The sequence below is a fragment of the Lissotriton vulgaris genome, chromosome 5, assembly GCF_964263255.1.
Source record: "Lissotriton vulgaris chromosome 5, aLisVul1.2, whole genome shotgun sequence".
Taxonomy (NCBI): Eukaryota; Metazoa; Chordata; class Amphibia; order Caudata; family Salamandridae; genus Lissotriton; species Lissotriton vulgaris.
Window position 1 is genome coordinate 1,588,794,913 of NC_141693.1, and position 22,711 is coordinate 1,588,817,623.

Below are 22,711 nucleotides of genomic sequence, written 5' to 3' on the forward strand. Positions count from 1 at the left end.
TGGCGTGCAGGGCATCTTTTTGGTCTCTGTAGAGGCTGAAAACCACATTTTTTAGCACAGTACATTCCATGGGGAGCCCGAGGACTTTTGAGGGTGCCATGATGGGCGCAAGCCATCCATGAGCGGTAAGAGGGAGGACATGGCAATATTTATGTGCATGACAGAATATGACCCAATTTGCCAAGGAGTAATGGCAGGCCTAAGGTGTAGTCGCGCATGAACAGCAAAATATCCGTGTACAGCCGGATGGTGTGTGTGTGTCTGGATAGGAACTCCGAGATGCTCCCCAATACGCTGGCCATGACACAGCAGGGTGTCCATAGCCAGTGTTTACAGCAGTGGAGACAGAGGGCATGCCTGTCTCAGGCCTCAGGGCAACACAGAGAAGGTTTACCCATTTGATGAAATTGCACCTAAAGCTTATGTGATGGAGGACCGCACAGAGGAACACTCATTCATGCTTACCCATAATATACATGGCCTTGTCACATACAGTAACATAGCCACCCTAATCATCTGCGAACAAATGTTTAATGACACCTCTACTCCCTAATCCAAGCACATTGTCCCAATCAACTACAGACTAGGCCATGAGAGCAGATAAGCAGCAAATGGATGAAGCAAAGCCATAATCTACACACAAAAAAATGCACCATGCAAATTCACCTCTTCACCAGCTATTCCTTTAAATTCATTGGACTCAGTATCGAGACATCACTCAATGGTTAATACAAAATTCTCCCTTGCTATTGCCAATAAGCTCATCAGAGTATTTCACTAAACATTTCTTAGCCCTCCTTCCGGAACTCTTCCTTACACCAAAGCACCTCCTCATTGCCAGTGATTTTATTATCTGGTTAGAGGATCATTCCTTGACCATGAAAGCCATGTCCACAAGCTCCTTACATCAAAGATCACTGCTTAGCCACCATCGTTCAGCATGGCATTCAGGTCAACTGACCACTAATCTTATGCATATGGTCGAAGCACAAAGCCCTCAACTTCAAATGTGTCTTCTTTACATACATGAGAAGAAGAAAGCACGAATAAAACATTCTGTTCTTCTCAGTAAAGAAAAAGCTAGCCCATATTTTAAATCCAACTTATTACTTCTCTAACATTACCATGGCTGCTTAAAATGCTAGCAAGCCATACGGTCGAAAAATGTATTACATACAAAAATGTCTCTAGGTGGAGTCCAAAACCAGCATGGCACTTATGCCTCAATTCTGATACCACTGCTTGCCTCAGTGATGTTTTCACTACATACCACAATTCCATCTATGTATCCAAGAAGTATGCCTTCACTGATCGGGTGACACAAGCCACAAGCCAAAGACACCTATTTAAAGGAGTTTAAAAATCAATCTCTCCTCAATGGACTGTGACAGCCATACCACACACTTAGAACTTATGCAAATAACTGGGTTACTTTTTCATGGACAATGTGTAACAAATCACAGCCTGCATTGCCCTCACATACTTTTCTTCATGCACCTCTAAAATGCCCTTCTACATCCACCTCTATCACTCTATTTTAGCAACATGACAAGTGCTTTACATTAAATCCCTCTGACTCCCTGGAAATCCAAATCCTACTGAAATCACTAAAACTAAGCAGAAACTCAAGGGACCCATATCATTCTGTAATTGTTGAAACAATTTTACTGATATCTGATTTCTGTAACAGCTCCTTAAATAAAGAATATAGAAGTCCCACCTCCCTGAACCCCACTAACTGGTATCACTACTCTTCATGAAAGCTTCTGTAGACACTGCTAATCACAGCAACTATTGTACAAGATTCCAATGCTGGATTCCATTAGATCTCCAAAATAATGGGAAAGGTGGTCACTGCCCAAATTCAAGCCTATTTAGAGAAAAACTCACTCCTGGATTCCCGCCCATGTCTGGTTTGCGAACTAGGCAATGAACAGGGTGTGCATTACTCACAGCTTGAGACATCTTAGAAAAAAATTAATATAATGAATGAACCTGCCCAACATTGGAATAGACTGCCATCCGCAATGCGGTCAGAAACCTCAGAACGCATCTTCTGGAAACTACTGAAAACTCACCTCTTCCCTCTGGTTAATGAGGGAGGATGTTAGTAAGGGAGAGCTATAGGGAACGATCTGTCTGATTATCTGGGGCTAGCCACCACAAGCGCGGGGACACACTGACCTCAGTGTAACCAGGCGCTATATAAAACTCATTATTATTATTATTATAACCTGCTTGTGCTCCAGCCGTATTCAACACGGTAGATCATACAATCCTTCTACACAGACAACAATTTGTGGAATTGTATCAGTGATAGCTCTTAGCTGGTTAAAATCTTTAATGTCAAATCACAGCCACAAAATCAACATTTGGTAATTTCTACTCCTAATCAGCTGCTGGTAGAATAGAAATCACAACAATAAAATAATGATATATACATTCACTCGTGCATAACATCTGTTCGTGGAGGGGGAGAAATCCAGGGACCAAGACGGGGGTGGGCAATGTAGGTGACTTAGATTTAAGGTGGAGGCGAGTCGTAGTGATCGGGATTCTGAGCTTGGTCGACAGCTATCCATTTGGGAGAGATCCATTGAGGAAGAAGTCTTTGAGCTGCCTTTTGAATTTTAAGAAGTAGGGGTGAGTCCTGATAGGGACTGCGATCAAGGTCCATATTCTGGGCACATTTCTTGTGAAGGATCAAGATAGGGTTTTTTGTTTGCGAGTTTTCGGAGGAATGAGGAGTAAAGTGTTTGTGCTCCTAAGGGACCGTGTTTGGCCTGCCTTCTTGAGTTTGGAAGCCAGGTATGCAGGTTTTCCAGTGTGCAGGACTTTGTGCATGAGACAGGCAGTTCTGAAATTGGCATGCATTTTGATTGGGAGCCATTTTAGGTCTCTGAGAGCCAGGGAGATATGTTTGTATTTCAGGACTTTGGTGACCATTCTGGTTGCCGCATTCAGAGTTGATCTGAGGGGAGCAAGGTGAGACTTGGCTGTTCCTGTGAGTGTTGCGTTACCATAGTCTAGTCTGGACAACACTAGGGATCGAGTGACTTGTTTGAGGTCGTTGGGAGGGATGAAGGGTTTTATTTTTTTGAGAATTATTAGTTTTAGGAAGGCGCTCTTTGCCGTAATCTTGATGTGTTTCTTCATGTCAAATTTTGGGTCCAGAGTAATTCCCAGCAACTTTACGGAATCGGCCAGGGTGAGGTTGCAGTTGAGAGCATCAATGTCTTCTAGCCATTCTGTTTTTTCGGGGTTCTGCTCCTTGTTGGAAATGAGGAGGATTTCAGTTTTATCTTGGTTGAGCAGTTGAGTGTGTTGTTAGTAACAACGTCGAAATCTATAAGAGTGTCCAAACCAATCGTGGCCATGTTCAATGACCTTAGAGCTATAGAAACCTGGATGGGCTACAGCAGATCCAACCTGAATATCTCAAAAACATTCAAGTCCCCCAAATCGTGCAAAGCAAACGGACATACTTTGCATCCCCAATGCCTCTTTTTTTGCCATAATATCCCCCAAAAGACTAAAGAAAGAAACTCGAGCTCCCTCTGGGATGTGGACTTCAACCTGGTTTCATAGATTGGAGCACACTCATCTTTTTACGACAAAAGCTACTAAAAACGCTTCCATGCACAAAACACGAATAATTCCCTTTAGTTATAGAAGCACTAGTTGAAACAGAAACAGATGACAGCAATGCCCTGTAGATGGTCTTCCAACAATTTAGATCAAGAGACTACAAAAAAAAAACTGTGACGGGCGTCTCGTATTGCAATGTGAAAAGTGCCAAACTGTGGCAATCCAACTAAAAAGACCCTACAGGCCCCCGGTACAGGAAAGAAACAACTTAGATATTTTCTGCCTTTTCTACATTGAAGGATTCGCTTTCACATAAATCCAAGCCAAGATAATAGAAAGACACTATTACACTAACCAACACACCCTGGACACTTCACAAAAGAAAACGTTGTATCTAAATACAAGCATCTGTGGTATAAGATTTGCAACCCTGGCAACCCACTTAGGTACAAAGCTTCCTTTATAGATCTGCATTTTTAAATCCCTCATAATATTCAGGTGCAAACTCAGAACACACCTTCCCAGCTTTATGACTAAAGGGGTTCTCACGATAATTGTAACAATGTACGTTTCACTGTTGTACTGTATTCTACTCTACTTTCTTTTCAATATGCAGTTCTCTCCACATTTGCAGATTTGTTGTACTTTACTCATGCATCTAATAGGTATTAATAAATGATTGTTCACATTCTTCTTAGCTTCATATATGTAACTGCTCTACTTCCTCTCACATGTCTAGCGGCAATTACATTGTCAAATAAATAAACATAAGCAAAGCCAGCTCTCCTCACCCTCGCTTCTGCATGTGAGGAACCGATCGCTTCGCCATCAAGAACATCGACTTCACGTTCACTTCAAAAACCTGCAATAATCCAAAGAATGGAAAGATGAATATAGGGAAACAGAGGAGGGGAAAATGTAAAACCTCCCAGGGTTTGAGATATGCTCATACAGTGACATTTAACGGTCGTGGAGGCAAATCTTGATAAAGTAAAACAATCTCGATGTAGCCAAAGCCAAGTATAGTTCTTCAAGTAACTCCTGTTGCTCTGCGTTGCAAATGTTTTTGACCCAATATAGTGATGGAGTCTTTTGATGCTATTGAATGAACAGAGTGCCAAAAACTCAAATGGCGGTACAAAGGGGTGGTGATGGACAGAGCATCTGAATCAATCAAACACTCACACCAAGTCAACAGATCTGGGTTTAATCCATCACCATTCTTTAGCCCACTCTCCCACCCCAGTTCAGACATATGCAAATCAGTCTGACCCTGTGCCTCATGGGAACAGTCCAGCCCGAACTGCCAAGCCATGCCATCCCTGGACCGGAAATAAGCTTCCTAGGACCGGTTTCTGGCATTACAGTCATCTTCAGCCAGCCTTGCTTGAATCAAGTGGCAAAGTGAGCAAGGGACTCACGTCTGAGCATACCCTGCCAACTTATGGTGAACAAAGCGGTACAAAAGGGGGTGGTGATGGACGGAGCATCTGAATCAATCAAACACTCACACCCAGTCAACAGATCTGGGTTTAATCCATCACCGTTCTTTAGCCACTCTGCCATCCCAGTTCAGACATGGCCATATGCAAATCAGTCTGACCCTGTGCCTCATGGGAACAGTCCAGCCCGAACTGCCAAGCCATGCCTTCCCTGGACCGGAAACAAGCTTCCTAGGACCGGTTTCTGGCATTACAGCCGTCTTCAGCCAGGCTTGCTTGAATCCAGTGGCAAAGTGAGCAAGGGACTCACGTCTGAGCATACCCTGCCAACTTATGGCGGACAAAGTGGTACAAAAAGGGGTGGTGATGGACAGAGCATCTGAATCAATCAAACACTCACACCCAGTCAACAGATCTGGGTTTAATCCATCACCGTTCTTTAGCCCACTCTGCCATCCCAGTTCAGATATGGCCATATGCAAATCAGTCTGACCCTGTGCCTCATGGGAACAGTCCAGCCCGAACTGCCAAGCCATGCCTTCCCTGGACCGGAAACAAGCTTCCTAGCACCGTTTTTTGGCATTATGCCGTCTTCAGCCAGGCTTGCTTAAATCCAGTGGCAAAGTGAGCAACGTACTCACGTCTAAGCATACCCTGCCAACTTATGGCAAACAAAGCGGTACAAAAGGAGGTGGTAATGGTCGGAGCATCTGAATCAATCAAACACTCATACCCAGTCAACAGATCTGGGTTGAATCCATCACCGTTCTTTAGCCCACTCTGCCACCCCAGTTCAGACATGGCCATATGCAAATCAGTCTGACCCTGTGCATCATGGGAACAGTCCTGCCCGAACTACCAAGCCATGCCTTCCCTGGACCGGAAACAAGCTTCCTAGGACCGGTTTCTGGCATTACAGCCGTCTTCAGCCAGGCTTGCTTGAATCCAGTGGCAAAGTGAGCAAGGGACTCACGTCTGAGCATGGGCCAGAAACCGGTCCTAGGAAGCTTGTTTCCGGTCCAGGGAAGGCATGGCTTTGCAGTTCGGGCTGCAGGGCCGTTTCTGCCATTAGGCAAGACTAGGCGGTCACCTAGGGCGGCAAAAGGAGGAGGGTGGCATAAAACATTAGTTTGGGAATCCCGGCCAAGTGAATCGGGAGTGGCCCCTTTCCTATATTACTATTTTTCAGCAATGAACTGCCTGGTGGTACCGCACCCTCTCCTCCTTAGTGTTAGTGCCACTGACATGACACCTTTTGACGGCCCTGCATCATTATTTGCAGAAGATCACAATGTTCTTTCATCTTGAATTGGCGCCCTCCACCACAGGTGGGCGGCTGGTGCCTGTCAGGTCGGTGCACTTGGACAGACTCAGAGTATGACCCACCTCCCACACATGACTGCGCCCCGGCGACTACTGACTTCGTAATAGTTGCACACGTGATGCAGTCACGCAGCGCACCATGTTGGTACAAAGCGTGCTTTTATTTCTAAATGCCAGCCTGCTGCCTGAACCAAACCCCCTGTCTCTTCAGGCCTGGCAGAGCCCCGAGGGTGAGGGTGGTGAATGGAGGTTCGTGCCCCTGGTGAAGCACCTCACCCTCCACTACATTGAGAGCGGGGGCGTGCAGGGTGTTTGGTACCTGAAAAACTGGAGCCACAACTGGGAGAAGGCAGACGCAGACCTCCGGCGGGTAGGTGAGTCCAGGGCAGAGGGGCACACAGTGTAAGTATGTCCAGGTTAGCAGGCGACACAACGCAGAGTACACACTGTGCACTAGCTGGACAAGCAGTGCACTGTGTGTACAGGATAAGTGTTGCCTGTAGTGCAATTGTGCAGTGTACGTCCAGGGTAGTGGGGCATGCTGGGCCCACAGTGTAAGTGTTTCCAGGACCGCAAGGCCCGTAAATACAGTGTGTGTTCAAGATTACCGGGAATGCCAGTAATGGTGTCAAGTCCCGCAGTCAGTGTGTGACCGGGATAGCTGGTAAAGCAGGGCAGAGTGTGCTCACAATAGAACATGAATTGCAGAATTTGTCCCGACTTGGAGGATAAACGTGACAGCGGTATTAAAATGCCCTTGCATCCGGACAGGGCTCTAAGGGGACCTCTTCAGCAGTACTGCCCTGTAGAGGACCCTCTCGCATCTTACTACCCGGATTCGGCAGGACTTCCAGTCTTGAGAGCTCCTCAGCGTGTGCAGGTCGGAGTCCCTTCCTAGTGTGACACGCTCACCCCCTCCTTCGGACAATGTCACTATCCCTGTCTCAACTTCTTCTAACCCGTGCCCTCCTGCCAATTATACCCCAGTCACACCACCTCCTTTAGCCCTGTCACACCCATCTCGCTCTTGCTCCCTCACACCCTCCGCTTGCTGCCTGTCATGCCTCCCTCCCTCTACCTCCTCTTATTCTGGGATGTCCTGTCAGGGCTCCTTAGGACTTCTGTAATGGGGGGCTCTCCCTAGGGCTCGAATTATTGAAATTTCTGCATCCTGTCTATCCTATCTGGACTTGGAGCACTCATTTTCACCTTTCTTATTAGGCGCTGCATCCCATCACACGGTAACCGCACCAGGTCATCACGCATGATGGAGAAATACTTCCCACATAGGATAAAGAACAAAGACAAAACCCTTCCAACCACATACCATACATGGCTTAGTTTATGCCCATGTAGATGAGTGCCTCAGTGCTCACATAAGGGTTGTAGGCGCCATCTATTGGGGAGAGGATGTAGCCTTATGGCTAGAGCGGTCGACCTCAAAGCTGACAAACCGGGTTCGAGTCTTGGGAGGGACGCTCAACATCCTGTGATTCTGGGCAAATCACTTAATCACCCTGTGCCTAATAAAAACAAAAATGAATGTGTCCGTCTGTAACGAAACTGGTTCTCATGAGAAGCGCTCTGATACATGATATCCTCGGGCCTAGTTCACGCTATATAAAACTCTAAAAAAAAAAAAAAAAATATATATATATATATATATATATATATATATATATATATATGTATCTGTAACAATACAGGATCACTGGGGCTCTTCATCTGTGTTCCCTGTGGTTGTGTTTGTCGGTCAGTGGGGCTCCTGAGATCGCTGAGTTCTGGCCTCCTTTTCTAGGGTTCCTATAGGCTTCTGTTTTGGAGCCCCAGGGGCACTTCTTCTGGGTCCCTTTGGCCCCTACTGCGGGGTCTTTGAATCTCATCTTCTATGGTGACCTCTGTACTTCCACTCTGGAGTCCTCCTCCATGTTCCTTTTTCGAGGTCCCACTGCACACCTCTTAAACAGCCTGTGTGTTCTTAGTGTAGGTCCCCTGTCTGCTACACGTCTTCAGTTCCCAACATATTCTCTTGTGTAATGGTTATCTGTTGAACAACCTTAGGTAGAACACTGGTTAAACCTTCATAATTTCAACACGTTTTTGGGGGGAGGTCCTTCTAGCCAGGATGACAGGGGGAGAGAGTGATGGAAGTAAAAGGGAGATGGCGGCATTTTTCAATTCTCGCCTAGGGTGGCAAAACACCTAGAAACGGCCCTGTCGGGCTGGACTGTTCCCATGAGGCACAGGGTCAGACTGATTTGCATATAGCCATGCCTGAATTGGGGTGGCAGAGTGGGCTAAAGAACGGTGATGGGTTAAACCCAGATCTGTTGACTGGGTGTGAGTGTTTGATTGGTTCAGATGCTCCGTCTATCACCACCCCTTTTTGTACCGAAAAACTCAAATGGGGCAGACCTATTAAGGGATTTTGCTTCTCTCTAAACGTGAGACGACCTGGTTGCTTGTGTAAAGCAAGCAACATATTATTTCAGGCTAGAGCGCCTTCCTTCTTAAGAGTAACAGTCAAGTACTGCTAGTCCTGTTGTTCAAGGCTAGAAGTGCTGCTGAATTAACCTAGTACCTGTGGAATGGACAGTCAAGTATTGCTCTTACACTGTCTAACGCTGAATGGTGTGGAATTGAATTCCACCGTGTCTGCCCTCCATCACATGCCATTGATTATCTTCCGTAGAGAGCATAGCCTTACCTTGTCCCATATTTCAGCTGTTGAATCCATGACATTTCCAAAGAATGGACTGACTGAGGCATTGGAAATCATGTAGTCTATTCCACCTTGCCACTGCAGAGCCTGCATTCAAAGAGAGCATTCAAATAGTAAGAAATGCAATAAAGTCATTCACATTATGGTTTAAAGTTTTTTTAGGGCAGTATCTGCTGGTCAACAATGTTAGGTATGAATAAATTAGGGATTGATTTTCTAAGTTGTACTCTTATTCTATGTCAGGTCTGTATGCGAGGATTCCTTTTAACTTCACTTTATTCTCCCACAGCAGTTTGCTTTAGATGCCAGCAGTAACATACTACATATCCCTTAACACACACGGAGAAAATGTAATTTAGAAATAAGTAACCAGTCACAGTCCAGCACCAGCTATGAAACATCCAGATGACTATCCTTCCCCCTGTCTTTGCTGCTCTAGCACCAGTTAAGTGCACCTTCCCTTTTTCACCAATGTATTGAGACTGATAATGTAATTCTTCCGGGCGAGGGGGGTAAGATTAATTGTCTCCCTCAACAATATATTGATAATGGATCAGTATCCCTTTCAGCTCACCCACCAATTGAAAATGGTGATATCCCTTCTTCAAAACTTGGTATTATTCATTATCAACGTGGACAAATAGGAATTGCGCCAACACGAAAAGCCCAATGCATTTTGTTTTATAGAGAACGCCCCTGAAGAAGGGACATCAGTCCGAAACGCATAGGGCTTCCTTTTGTGCTTTTTGTTTATTCTATGATGGAATGATATTGTTTTAGCATTGTTTGTTAGAATCTTGACTGTATTAATATTCAATATTGATTTACATGTAATGTTCATTTCCAATATTATAAAAGATTTTTTATGATCTAACTTCCAAGAATCCTGATTAATTATTTCTGAGAGAAATGTATTGAAAGTCATGCTTTCATGTGTCATGTGATGCATATCATGTTTGGTTGTGCGCACTTATGTCTAGCAGGCAGTTTGACTGCAGGCCCTTATTTTGCTTAATAGTACTGAAACATTCCTTCACAAGAGCTCGGGAATGTTTTATTTTACACCCCATCGTTTTCCACTGAGTGATTTTCTGAAGGTCACATCTGCTGAAAATCATTCAGGGGAAAAGGGTGGCAAAAGGGAAAACATGCACATTCTGGTATGATAAATACAGAATCTGAAAGTCATGCCTCATTTCCAGACCCTAAACTCAGGATAGGAGGTATTTATTGCACCCAAATACCTCACCCCAGAGGTGTTTCCAGTGCTTTCCAAGCTTTAAAAATCTGAGGTTAATGAAAGAATAAAATCGAGAAGAAACACAAGAGCGGGATAAACAGCCCCGGAGTGAGATGGACGGGAACTAAAAAGTAAATTGAAGAACTAGAGAGGGAAGCAAGGCTAATACGTAGGAGAAGTGAACGAGGAAGAGATAAGCTAGAATGGGCACCAGGAAACAAAGATTGGAAAGTCATATTTTGTGAAAGAAGAAAGTAGCTATGTCATTTTAACTATGCTTGAGTAGTGATGTCACAGCAATAAGTAAACTAGAGGAAGTTCTTATGAAATGATTGCAGGTTTCCATACACGGCTCGCCCATCTAGTAGGAGAAGCTTTCTACTGGGCTTGCCTTTGACGCTCCAGTGGCACACCTGCTGCCTGCATCCGTTGCACATCTGTATATTTATGAGGCTGACTTCCAGCTTCAGGGCCCTCCTGCTGTCAACTACAACTACTAGCAGGCTGCTGGCAGAAATGTAGCAGCCAGCAGTGGTACAGCGGTAGGGTAAAGAGTAGTCAGTTAAAATATATGAAAAAGAGGTTTTTATCACAAATTTAAAAAGCAAGCCACAAAGCAAGAAGTAAAATGTCCCCCTCCCGGCCCCATCAGTACAACAAGCATTGGCATAGCCAATAGGTCTCGCTTTTGGGACCTTATAAGTATTTCGTTATGCAGCACAATATCCTTGGGGCAACAACATCAGCTGTTTCATGGCTAAACCTTGTACCTTATAAGTGTTTAGCCATGCAACAGGTGATGTTGTTGCACCAAGGATATTGTGCTGCATAACTAAATACTTATAAGGTCCCAAAAACGAGACGTATTGGCAATGCCAATGCTTGTTATTGTAGTGCCCTGGCACTGACTTGTGCACGCTCTGTGCCAGCACAGAGAGGACAAATCCATTGCAGATGAGGGAACACCCCTTCTGGAATGTGCAGGTGCTGCTGTGGAAAAAAACAGCTTGTGCTCCGGCCACGCACGCTGTGTAGTATGGCCAGACACAGCAGAAGTCCCATGGATGGTGAAAGGTGAAGGGTTAAAGTTCCTTCAGAGCCAGGTGCAGCTGTTCCCAGGGAGCGTTTCAGATAAAGCACTGGCACTTCCGTAATCCGAAATAAGGCGCAACCTTACGGCGCTACCTAGTGGCAGACCCGAATTACTACTAAAGAACAGAGCTAGTGAGTGAACTATGATTGTGCAAAACCAAACCTGGGCAGCAGAGAGACACTCCGCAGCCTTATGTCATGGAGTTGCACAGTCGCAGTTCCTTCAGAGCCAGGTGCAGCTGTTCCCAGGGAGCGTTTCAGATAAAGCACTGGCACTTCCGTAATCCGAAATAAGGCGCAACCTTACGGCGCTACCTAGTGGCAGACCCGAATTACTACTAAAGAACAGAGCTAGTGAGTGAACTATGATTGTGCAAAACCAAACCTGGGCAGCAGAGAGACACTCCGCAGCCTTATGTCATGGAGTTGCACAGTCGCAGGTATGGTCATAAAGCCGCAGCGATTTGAACAGCTAGCTGCAGTCACATGGTGTGGTCATGTAACATACATCTGTGGAAAGGGCATTCGCCCTTGGCATCTTTTTGGGCAGAAAGCTTGAAATCACAGTTTTCCGTTTGGATTTTGACCTTGAGACTGGGAATCGTTTAATCTGGATTTTTGATCATTAAATGACGCTTTTACAAATGCACTGATGACGTTTAATCTCATGTAATGCCTTAGAAAATAGACAAAGCATAAATCAATGAAAATATAATTGTTATTTTCTAATGTACTTTGATGGCGTAAGCACCTAACGCTGCCTTTATATGTTTTTATATATTTTGTTATAGCGCCCGTCGGGTTTCAAAGCGCCATGAAGTTGTTGCGATAAAGATGAACAAAAGAAGCGTATGGTGAAGCAGTTTTAAAGCTCTATATAAAACTTTTGAACAATGCTACTAAATAAGCATTGATTTGAAACTGTTACAGGGCCCTGTGCAAAAAGCGTTTATTATAGTAGTAGTGAAGGCGGCATTAGTGCAACTGTTCCAATCGCGGTACTAAGCGTCACAACAGGAGTAGAAGGCGTGTTGAAGAAAAACAACTAGAATGGTGAAAATAGGAATTCATCATTCATGCGCTTTTTGCACAGAAAAAGACAAAGAACACCACACCACGAAACAGTAATGCCATGAAAGTGAAGGTAATGACCAGCGATGCGGAGAAAGAAATAAGAAAGGCAGATAGTGGCTGCGCGTGTGCACGCTCGCATGCACACCAGCTTGAGGCAAGGAAACGCTTGTGGGTAGCACTTTGAAAACCCCCTTACTAAAAGGCGAGCAAGCAGCGCATGCGCTGCTCTAGGCTCGACCTAAAAATCAGTTCAGTTGTTTCTAGCACGTCCGTGCTGTGGGCATATTTATTAGGCCAACTTCCCCCTGCTTGGCCCTCCTCCTGCCCACAGAAAAATGACGGCCAATGACGGTGGTGAGTCGAATTACTATAAAGGGCCTGAGAAATTGCCTTTTTCACTGGATGGGAAGTGCTCAAACTTCCAATGCCCCAGAGATTCACTGAAAGGAATAAAAGTGTGGTTAGTTCCTGTGGGGTTCATTAATCTGGGGTGTGCTGCCATTACATTACGGCATCAGATATGTGGTCCGCCATAGTCTATCCGAGAACACTAAGCATAGGCTTTGATGGAGCTACTCTAATGAATTGGACCAACAAAGAGTTTTGTGAACTCTACTCCTATGCCTCCATGCTGGTGCTAGATGCTCCACACATGGGAATCGTGTGTTACAGGATTGGGGGTTGATCCTTCTAGAAAAACTTAAGGGCTAAGAGAATAATAGGATGATATAACTATGGGATTTTTGCTCTCAGGTCCCTTTGGAGAGTGGTGCTATGCTTCTGAATGGCCACCAGATATGTAGAAAGGGCTCAGATGTGCAAGGGCTGTGTGGGTATCACTTACTGTGTCTATCAGCCTCTGTTGGTCTTCCTCTTTCCCCACATGGCATACAACACCAGACACACTCAGGTTCTCAGCCTTCAGCTCCTCCACGGCCTGGTCCACGTTCACCTTCTTACGGCTGCTCACAACCACATGTGCACCATCCTGAGCTAGCCGCCGGGCAATTTCCAAACCGATCCTAGAAGAAGCCAAATAGGTATCGTAAAGAAGAAAACCTACGACAGATCTTTCTCCAGAGCTACCCCTAGAGTCTGGAACTCGCTTCCTCCGAACATTAGAAGCATCCCACCAATTTTCAAGAGAGAAGCAAAGATCTTTTTAACAAGCAAATTCGTACCATAATCAACAGCGTAGGAACTACATAGAGGCCTGATAGGTAAATTGTCGACTAGACTGCCTGGTGTGAAATCAGATCCCTCTGGAGAGATCGCAGGTTGTATTCTAATAGACCCGGTGGCCTTGCAGGGAGTTAGTTTACTAGTGATCTGACAGATGCTTATGACACAATATGAATCTAATATGTATAGCAACAGACCTTCACAACTATTTTGAGTGAACTTAGCATGATGATTCTGATTTTCATTTGGTCAATGCGCTATAAAAATATGGAACTATTTGTCTCATGTTTGTCTGGCTACTCGCTTTCTTTATGTTTTCGATGCCTCTTTACAATGTTGTCACAACTGTTGATACTATATAACTTGTAAACCGCTCAGATACCAGCTGGATCTTGTTCGTGCTATAGAAAACACAGAATACATCAATAAATAAATAAACTGCATACCTAACTAAAAAGGAATCAGAGGCAGTACCCCGGTCATCGACTTTAATGTCTCTGAGTTGCAGGTTGCAGTTGCCTTCCTCTTGTCTTTGAGCTGTCTGCACTCCCAATTATATTTTACTCCTATCCATTCATCCAAACAGAGTCGCAGGAAGTTGATCTCATTTAACTGGACTTCCAGGAGTAAATAATGAAAATATGGCTATTTGTGTGGGACCAATTATTAAAGAGTCACGAGAAATGGCTCATAAACAAGATGCAGGTTGTAACAAGCCTCTCAAGCTGCTCTGTTTAACTACTAAGGGCATTATAAATGACATAATAATAATAATCACCATAATGACTTGTTTCACCAGAATACATGCAAACAGAAGGCCTCTTCTCAGCGGGTGTTTCCTAGTTTAGCTCACCCTGGTCTGATAAGGTGAAGTCTCCAGACCATATTGCAGGTAGGATTTCTGGAGAAGATTAGGAGGCTCCTCACCGCCCTTGTCTCCTTCTTTCTCCTCATTTTAGAGGAGATTCCACTGAGAGAATTACTCACATGCCTGTTACAACCTGACGTCCAGAATCTTCCTTTTAAGCTGTCAATCTTCTCTTTTGGTGGCAGGGTAATGTGACCTCGGCCACAAAGCAAGGGTTACACAGAGATATTTTGGGGAGCTTTAGAATGCCCGCCTCCGTTGATTCCACTGCGTGCACCAAAGCTTTAAAGCTGTAGCCCCCTCCCAAAGGACTTTGCTCCCCAACCTCTCTCACAACCTCACGTTGCAAGCAGAGTCATCCTTATTGATTGCGTGGAGCCAAGGGCAAGCGTTTGTGTGGGGTAACAGCATTTACAACACATGCTTTAGATGGCTTTGCATTACAAAGTAGTCATCACAATGACTGCGTTGTTACAATGCGAACCATTACATCGCAAGTCGTTACAACGGCTTGCTGTAGGGGGCAGAAGGTGTTGGATTTGCAATCCAACACCTTCCCTGCTGTTGCACCACCTGGAGTAGGAATAGTAAATTATACTATTCCTAAGTCCAGCACACCCCCTACAGCAAGTCGTTGTAACAACTTGCGATGTAAAAGTTCGTGTTGTAACAACGCAGTCGTTGTAACGACCGCGTTGTAATGGCATGCAATCTAAAGCATGCCTTGTAAAGAGATATATTTGTTTGTGTGCCTCTTATTCGGCTTAGGAAAGACCCCTGTCCCAAACCTTACCCACTCCCACTAGACCTTCTGCCTTCCTAACCCAGTAAGCTGATGTAGCTCACCTGACATCCTGAAAATGCGTTAGACATATACAAACTCTTTAACGTATGTCATACATTTTATGAAAAGTGACTTTATAAAACATTGTTGAGAAGTCTTTATTATATCTGTAAATCCCCTGTTGTCGATAACGGGAGAATATCTGTATTCTGTGATATAAAAATTCAGAAGATAAGATATGTGCATTTAAAATTAACAATTAACACTGTTATTCGAATGTCTATGGTTTCTGACATATAACGGCATTGACTGGCATTGCAGGCCTAATTCCAATTCCAGGTAGACCTGAACATTCAGATGGAACTACAACATCCCATTTTATATGATATCCATTATTTCAGGCCTGTGATAGCTGTGGAAACCCTTTGCTGGGAAGGAGAGAAAGAGAGTTGACTTTTAGCAGCATGAACTGTCAGACACATAAAGCATTGCTCCGACAAACAAAGAAACACATCAAAACTCTCCAAGAGCTGAGTTCAGGTTCCATCCTGCAGCAGGGTAAAACAATGGTATCATGCAGAAGAAAAACTGATGACCAATAATTTGTCCATCCTCTCAGCTGTAGAGATGTATAGCCTCTGTCAATGGCTGCTTATGGAGAATCAAAATCCATCACATTCAAGTAGAATTGCATGTAAATGACTTCGGTTATTTTCGTTTCTTGTGAATCCATTCACCGTGAGCCTGAAAAGGTCTGAGACACACACAGTCTGTGAGAAGAGCTCCGTCTGACAGTGAGTGTATTTTTCTGCACACAGCTTTAATAGTCATATTTTGGGTAATTTAACCTGCTTCCGTGTTTTTTGTCTTCAGGTTTCCCTAGTTGCAGTAATTATAGGCTTATCATGGATTGCTCTTTTTTTTATAACAAAGTTTATTGAGTTTAAAAGTACGTGGCGGGCAATGCCCAAAGCATACCTCACGGATACATTTCGAGTAGGACAGTACCTGTTTCTTTTACCCAACAGGCTAGCCTGTGAAACTGCAGGCCAAAAAACGAGAACCCAAAACTTGGCACAGGTTATTGCACATTTCACTGAACGAGACATGTCTAAGTGTGTATATGAAGATGATAGAACGGCACAACTACAGTACATAGGAGTCGGGGAGAAGTACCACCGGATTTCAGGGGGGTCCAATGATGGTGGTGAGGTAAATATATGCCCCTTTATGTCGCCCTTCGGCTGCCCGCGTACGGAGCTCTGAGAACTAATACGAACGACCTAACTGTGGATTAACTCCCCGTGATATTTTCCCGACTGAATACCGATTATCGACATATTGCCGTTTTTCGATGCCGACTCAGAACCACCAATGCTTTAAGTAACTACAAGACCACATTGGGAACCACGGACCATGTGGTCCCCTGCCCCTTCCCTGGTCCTGATGAAGACCCCGCAGCAAGGTTAAATCTTCCTGCAGTCTTAGAGGGTCGAAACGTCGACGGTTTTTCCAATTGCGGCAACCACATATGTGAAAATTTGCATATACATTGTACTATGTGTTGTATGCCTGATTACAAATAATGTCGCCATACGGTTATGGCACCCATTGCTATATGATTTATAGCATGAAAAATGTTTTGAATTGTTGATTTTACTGTCACATAATCCCATCACTCCCCTACCTTTTCACTATCACTTCCTTCTCCTTCCTGGGGCACTGTATGACCTTTAATACAGTTGACTATTTGTCTTGCTACGTGTATTAATTACACTGGATCCCATAGTGAATAAAACTCTGTGGATCAAAATAATTGCTTTGGATCAATTCTTGTGAAATGTATTATATGCTCCCCACTCTCATTGGGACCCCTTCCTCTTAACCTTTATGTCGCCCAGCAAGACCACATTTTCTTGTGTTTTTGTGGGCAGCCACGGGCCTGAAAGACTGCAACTTCTGCCCCATACACCATTAGGCAATGTCCCTCTTGGCAGGTGTGAGGACCAGGAACAAGAGGTGCTGTTTGTAGCAATTACCACCAATCTCCTCTGTGCTATAGAGCAAGAATAGTTTGGGGTTCAGTGGGAGGCTCCACAAGAGAACATGGCCCAGACAGGCCACAACTTTCTGCCAGAACGGCTGCAGTGCCCGGCAGCTCCAAAACGTGTGAAAAAAGGTTCCCTCCTCTTTCCGGCATCTAAGACACATAGGGTACTGAATGTACCTATCTTATAGAGGCGGGTGAAGTATATTCGATGGAGATATTTAAATTGAATGAGGCGAAATCGTGTGGAGATAGCAGCACCTCAAGGGCTAGCGAGGGCTTTGGTCCAGTCATCGTCTGTCATGTCAGGCATATCCTCTTCCCACACCCCAGGGTCTTGTGCAAGGTGTCGGGAGTGTGTGTGTGGTCAATGTCTGGTAGATATGATGGATCTTATGAGCACCTAGGTCCCTTATAAGTAAGCGTCCTTCGAGAGGAAGGAATTGCGCTATGTTACTCAATGACGGGATCAAGGGGATAAGAGCATGCCTCAAATGCAAGTATTGATTAAATCGCGACCAGGGCAAATTAAATTCGATTTGTAATTGCTCAAATGATTTGAGAGTAGATCCCTGCATGATGTTGCCAAGGGTAGAGATTTCTACGAGGTCTCATGCTTGGATGCCGGAGAGTTCAGTCACGAGATATAGGTAATTACCCTGCCACAGTGGGATTATCTGCGTCAGGCGCCCCTACCAACCCCTTTTCTTGATGGTATATCGCCAGACCTGAATGACTGTACTAACAGCAGGGGGCAAAAAGTCTACATTTTTTCGGCTGTAAAGAAGTTGCAAGAGGTATGTACCCTCCATCGCCAGGCTCTCAACTACGTATGCTGGGTCAGTGTTCGGGCTATACCACCACTCATTAATGGTCAGCAGGGGTGATGCTGCATAGTATGAATTTACATCTGCCGCAGCAATCCCTCCTCAATATGTTGACAGAGTGCAGGTACGTAGTGCTACACAGATTGCCCCTACATCCCATAGGAACCTGCTCAGAATAGTGTGTTGACCCAAAAGGCGATCTTCAAAGTAAAAGCAACCGTTGAGGAGGAAATAGGTAACATTTGTGAGAGAGGCTGCTCCATTGTTCAGTCGGACAGGTTGGCACTTTAGACAGGAGATGGGGAAAAAAAGCAGTTGCCAAACCGGTTTTCCAGAGGCAAGTACCCCCTATTATAGCCACACCAGCTCCACATGATGGAAGAGGGGTCCTGTCATATTGGAATTGGGCAAAGTGGTGCCTCCTGGGAACCCACGGATGCCACACTTCACAGAAAGTGTTCATCGGGTGGAAGGAAACCTGGTATCTCATTGGCTACCAACCACATCCTACCCATAGCGAATTGTCTGAGCATAAGTAGGGTACCCAGGGCACCCCAAACTCAGATCTCGACTGGAGTGGGAGAAAGACTGAGAAAGGTCTGCCCTACTGTACCACGGAACCGGCAAAGAGAGGTTGCACCATGTGGACTTCACCTGCTGCACCTGGTGGCTATCAAAGGAGAGGGACTGTGCCAACTATGTCCTACTCAAGGAGAAGACATCTCCAGAGCCCAGCCACAGCCAAAAGACTCCAACCTGATTGGCCTCCAGTTTGCAGTACAGGAACACAACAGCTGAAGAAACCTGCTGGGGCAAGTTGATAGCTCAACATCTTGAGTGCACTGCCATGCAGCACCAGTGACCAGGAACTGATGCACAAAGTTACACCCAAGTTTGCTGAAGCCAGGAGTGTTGTTGGAGTTCAGCTTGGACCTCCAGGGGACAAGTTATTAAATCAGGAAAGATTGGCATGTGACTGCAAGATTGGGAGAATAGTAGTCCAGTGGCAACTGGACTTCTGCCAACAATAAGCGGAATTTGAGGGACGTCTACCCAGTGACCAGGAGGACTGCCTAACCCCCTTTGTGGACTGACTGAGGAGTAGTCACAGCAAGACCCCACTCGACCGCATTGCATCCATAGCATCCTCTTGAGCATCTTCGGCAACCTTCATCCCTTGCATCATGATCACTCACATAGGAAAGCCATGCAAAGGATAAATGTGCTTGGAACTGACTGAAGACTACTTTCCCTGCTGAGGTGACTGCTTCTGAGGACCTTACTGGTCCCCCTAACTAGCTCCTCAATGGAGTTCGTTGCCTAAAGTGATTCCAAGTGACCGCATTACACCAACAGAAGCTCTTTAGTGAAGAAGTTTCTAAGTGTCAGATTTGTTGAATTTGCCATGGCTTGTTAGTGGTTGAGTGAAATGCTTTGATTTACTATGTGTTATATATGTTATATCTCCGGAACCATCCGGTAGATCTTTTTCATTGTGTTGGCTAAACATACATTAAAATACAGTCCATTTCCATAAATTGGCATCGGATTTCTATAGTGTCTTGTCAATTTCTTGTTCAATCATTTTGGCGGTGTTTAAATGCTTTACAGTTGTTCCTGAGGCCACATAACCACACCATATAATATACCCCATTTCCTCAGAAAGGGCTTTTGGTATCCATTTTCTGCAGCAGACATATCCCCTGTTCACTGTTTTCTGGGTGAATGTCTGGGCTTTGTCTACATTGTCCACAGCTAGTGTTAAATCTCCTTTACCATCTCCACTGATCTAAGTCCCTCTCCTTTCCTGAACAACCAAGCTAGGATTCTTATTGCTTTGTTTTCTACTCTTAGGGTTTCCTCTGTATCACTAGATATTGGGCTTTATCTTTTATGCTGGCAGCAGCTTGTGCTCCACCAGGTTACACTCCAGCCAGCAGATGGACTTTCTTTCAACGTTTTCCCATGTGCTTTCTTGCATCATCAGTGGAATAGCTAGACCTTTTGCCGCCCATGGCAGACCCTGCATTTTCTGCCCCTCGACGGCCGCAGGTAAGAGCGAAGAACTGGGGGATGGTGGCGGGGAGACAGACACTGACGAGGGTAAAGTGCTTCCGCCCCCAAAACTCGTGCAGCCTCGGGCGGACCGCCTCCCCCCCCCCCCCACATACGCCCCCTTGCTACGCCACTGTACATCGAAACCTCCTCTTCTAGTTCTTGTTTTCACCCTCTTTTCTTATACTTGTAGTGTTTATGGAAACTGGCCTGCCCCCTAATGAAAGCTTTTATGCCTCCCATATGGTGCCTGCTAGGTTTACTAATCCTACGTTGTCCTTAAAGTACAACTTCCTGGGTTGTCTCAGAGTTTCCATTGTTTACTCATCTCTGTGGTCAAACACATCTAATGTCCATTTTCCTTGCCCCTCATTCCCCGTTCCCTACTTCAAATTGTGAGAAGTGAGTGAATGGAGATCCCCAAGCCAAACTTTCAATTCCCTCTATCCTAGGTGGGATGAATGTACAGTCTAATCTCGAAAATGTATTATATACTCCAGAGAACTGTGAGTAATCTCTGTTATGCTTGTGGCAGTAGACATCAATGTGGCCTAAATATTTAGTGAATCTGGTCCATGTCCTCTCATTCCCCTTCTTGTGATCCTACACTCTATTTATCCATAACCTCATTGAAGTCTCCTACAATAATATTCATGGAGTCTTGGGTTTCAGGTAACAGTGGGCTTACCTTACCTAGCCCGGAGTCTTATAGTCTTATGAAATGAGGGAAGGTGACATGCACATTCAAGAGTGTAGAATTTCGAAATCACCACTTACCTGTGATCACTGCATAGCAGTTATTATAGTCCGAACGCACCTTGCTTATTTGGAAAAGGACTGGCTTTTTCACCATTACAGCTGCACATTGGTACCTTTTATCGTGCCTTGTGTGTCTTAATCTGTAGCGGCTGCTGTGTAAGAACTGACACTCTGTCTGTAAAATGTACTTGTTGTAGGGGCGTGGTATAGCCAGCTGCAAAATGGCCGCACCTTGAGTGGGCTATGCCGGCCAAGCCTAACATCCTTCATCATCCTACAGACATCCCTTCCATCGCCATTCGGAACCCGCGCCACCACTCACCTGTCCTTGTGGCACGTCCTGAACCCATTCCTGCCTTCCTGGGTCATTGCTGTACCATGTTTCGTCGCTGAGTGAGCCCCAAGCCTGGGCCTCGTGGCACGCGCGTCCGTCTCGACCCTCCTAGAGCCAACCACGCAATCCTGAACTGGGACCAGACATCTGCCAAGCGCAGCACCTCCACACCACGACCATTGAAGCCGGTAGGGGCCGCTGCGGCAGGGGGCGCTCTGCGGTGGGGCTGGGGGCGCGCTTGTCATACCGCCCGGCCCGGCCTCCACACTCCCGGAAACCATTCTCCTCCTACAGGCGCCTGTGGTTTAGGCCTTTCCCATCTGGCCTGGCGAAGCGGATGGCACGCTCTTCTTGACTCCCCCGTTGCTTTCAGCCCCTCTCCCGCTGCGGCCTCTGGCTCCCCGGTGTCAGCGACCGGCAACTGCTGGATTATCTCTACAGGCATCTGGGCCTCACTTCTACAGCGTCCCCAGCCCCCCGGATGCAGTGCCTCTCCAGCGGCGGTTCGAGCATTGTGCACTTGCTCGCAGCCTCTCTGCTTGCCGTCTGCTGCTGTGATTGGTTGACACCGCTATCTGCTGGCCCCTCTTCCTGGGCCTTAGCCAGTCGGAACGCTAATCCTGCTGCACCAGGCCACCCTACCTTTGATTTTGGCCAAGGAACGGCCCGCTGCACTGCACCCTTTGGCTGCCCCCTGCTGGGTCCTGCTGCCGCTTTCACACGCGGCTTGTGGAACTTACACAGAGCAGTCACCTGCTTCTAGTTTGGCCCAGTGCCCACCTCAACTGGTTTACTTTTCTCCCGTGGGCCCAACCGCCTATGCCCCGATTGGTGTCGCCTGCCTCCACTGTGCTGCTGTTCACATTGGCCTGCGTCCCTCTGGCAGCACTCACGCTTATGCTGGCGCCGTCTTACCGGTGACCCTACTCAATATCAATGCTATCTTTGGCGGACTTCTCTGGCCAGCCCACCCCAAGCCGGACCCTGCCGCTTCTCCCTCAGTTTGGCGGGTCGTCTGTAGCAGTCACTAATGCCAGACTGGTCGCCTACAGGTTTCCAACATTTCCCACAACCGGCCCACCTGTGTTTTGGCTCAAAGAGTCGCCGCAGCTGCCTGCTGGGCCCGTCCTTGCATCTCTCCCCTGTGGGCCTGCTGCCCCCGGGCACTCTGGTCTCCTCTTCATGTCTGTGCCCTCTCCCCTGCTGCTTGGCTGCTCCTCTCACCTGTGACCTCCAGTCATGGAAAGAACCGACCCCAAGCAGCCCAAGATTACCTTTGATCAGCGCCGCCAGACGCGCCAGGAGGGTGCCGGTGCAGACGGAGGTGACCCCCTTGTTCCTTCTGAAATGGAGCAACTCCGCGAAGACGATCTG

The 22,711-nt window shown here is 46.0% G+C and overlaps 1 protein-coding gene across 1 annotated transcript in view; it reads right to left on the reverse strand.

The window, feature by feature from the left end:
- Positions 1–22,711, reverse strand: part of LOC147716750 (dehydrogenase/reductase SDR family member 4-like) — a 254,741-nt gene that overhangs the window by 171,730 nt on the left and 60,300 nt on the right. The window contains exons 3-5 of the mRNA XM_086923692.1: positions 13,326–13,503; positions 9,061–9,162; positions 4,380–4,450 (exon numbers count right to left, since the gene is read on the reverse strand). Of these exons, the coding sequence (XP_086779818.1) occupies positions 4,380–4,450; positions 9,061–9,162; positions 13,326–13,503 (351 nt within the window). The remainder of the gene's footprint in view (positions 1–4,379; positions 4,451–9,060; positions 9,163–13,325; positions 13,504–22,711) is intronic.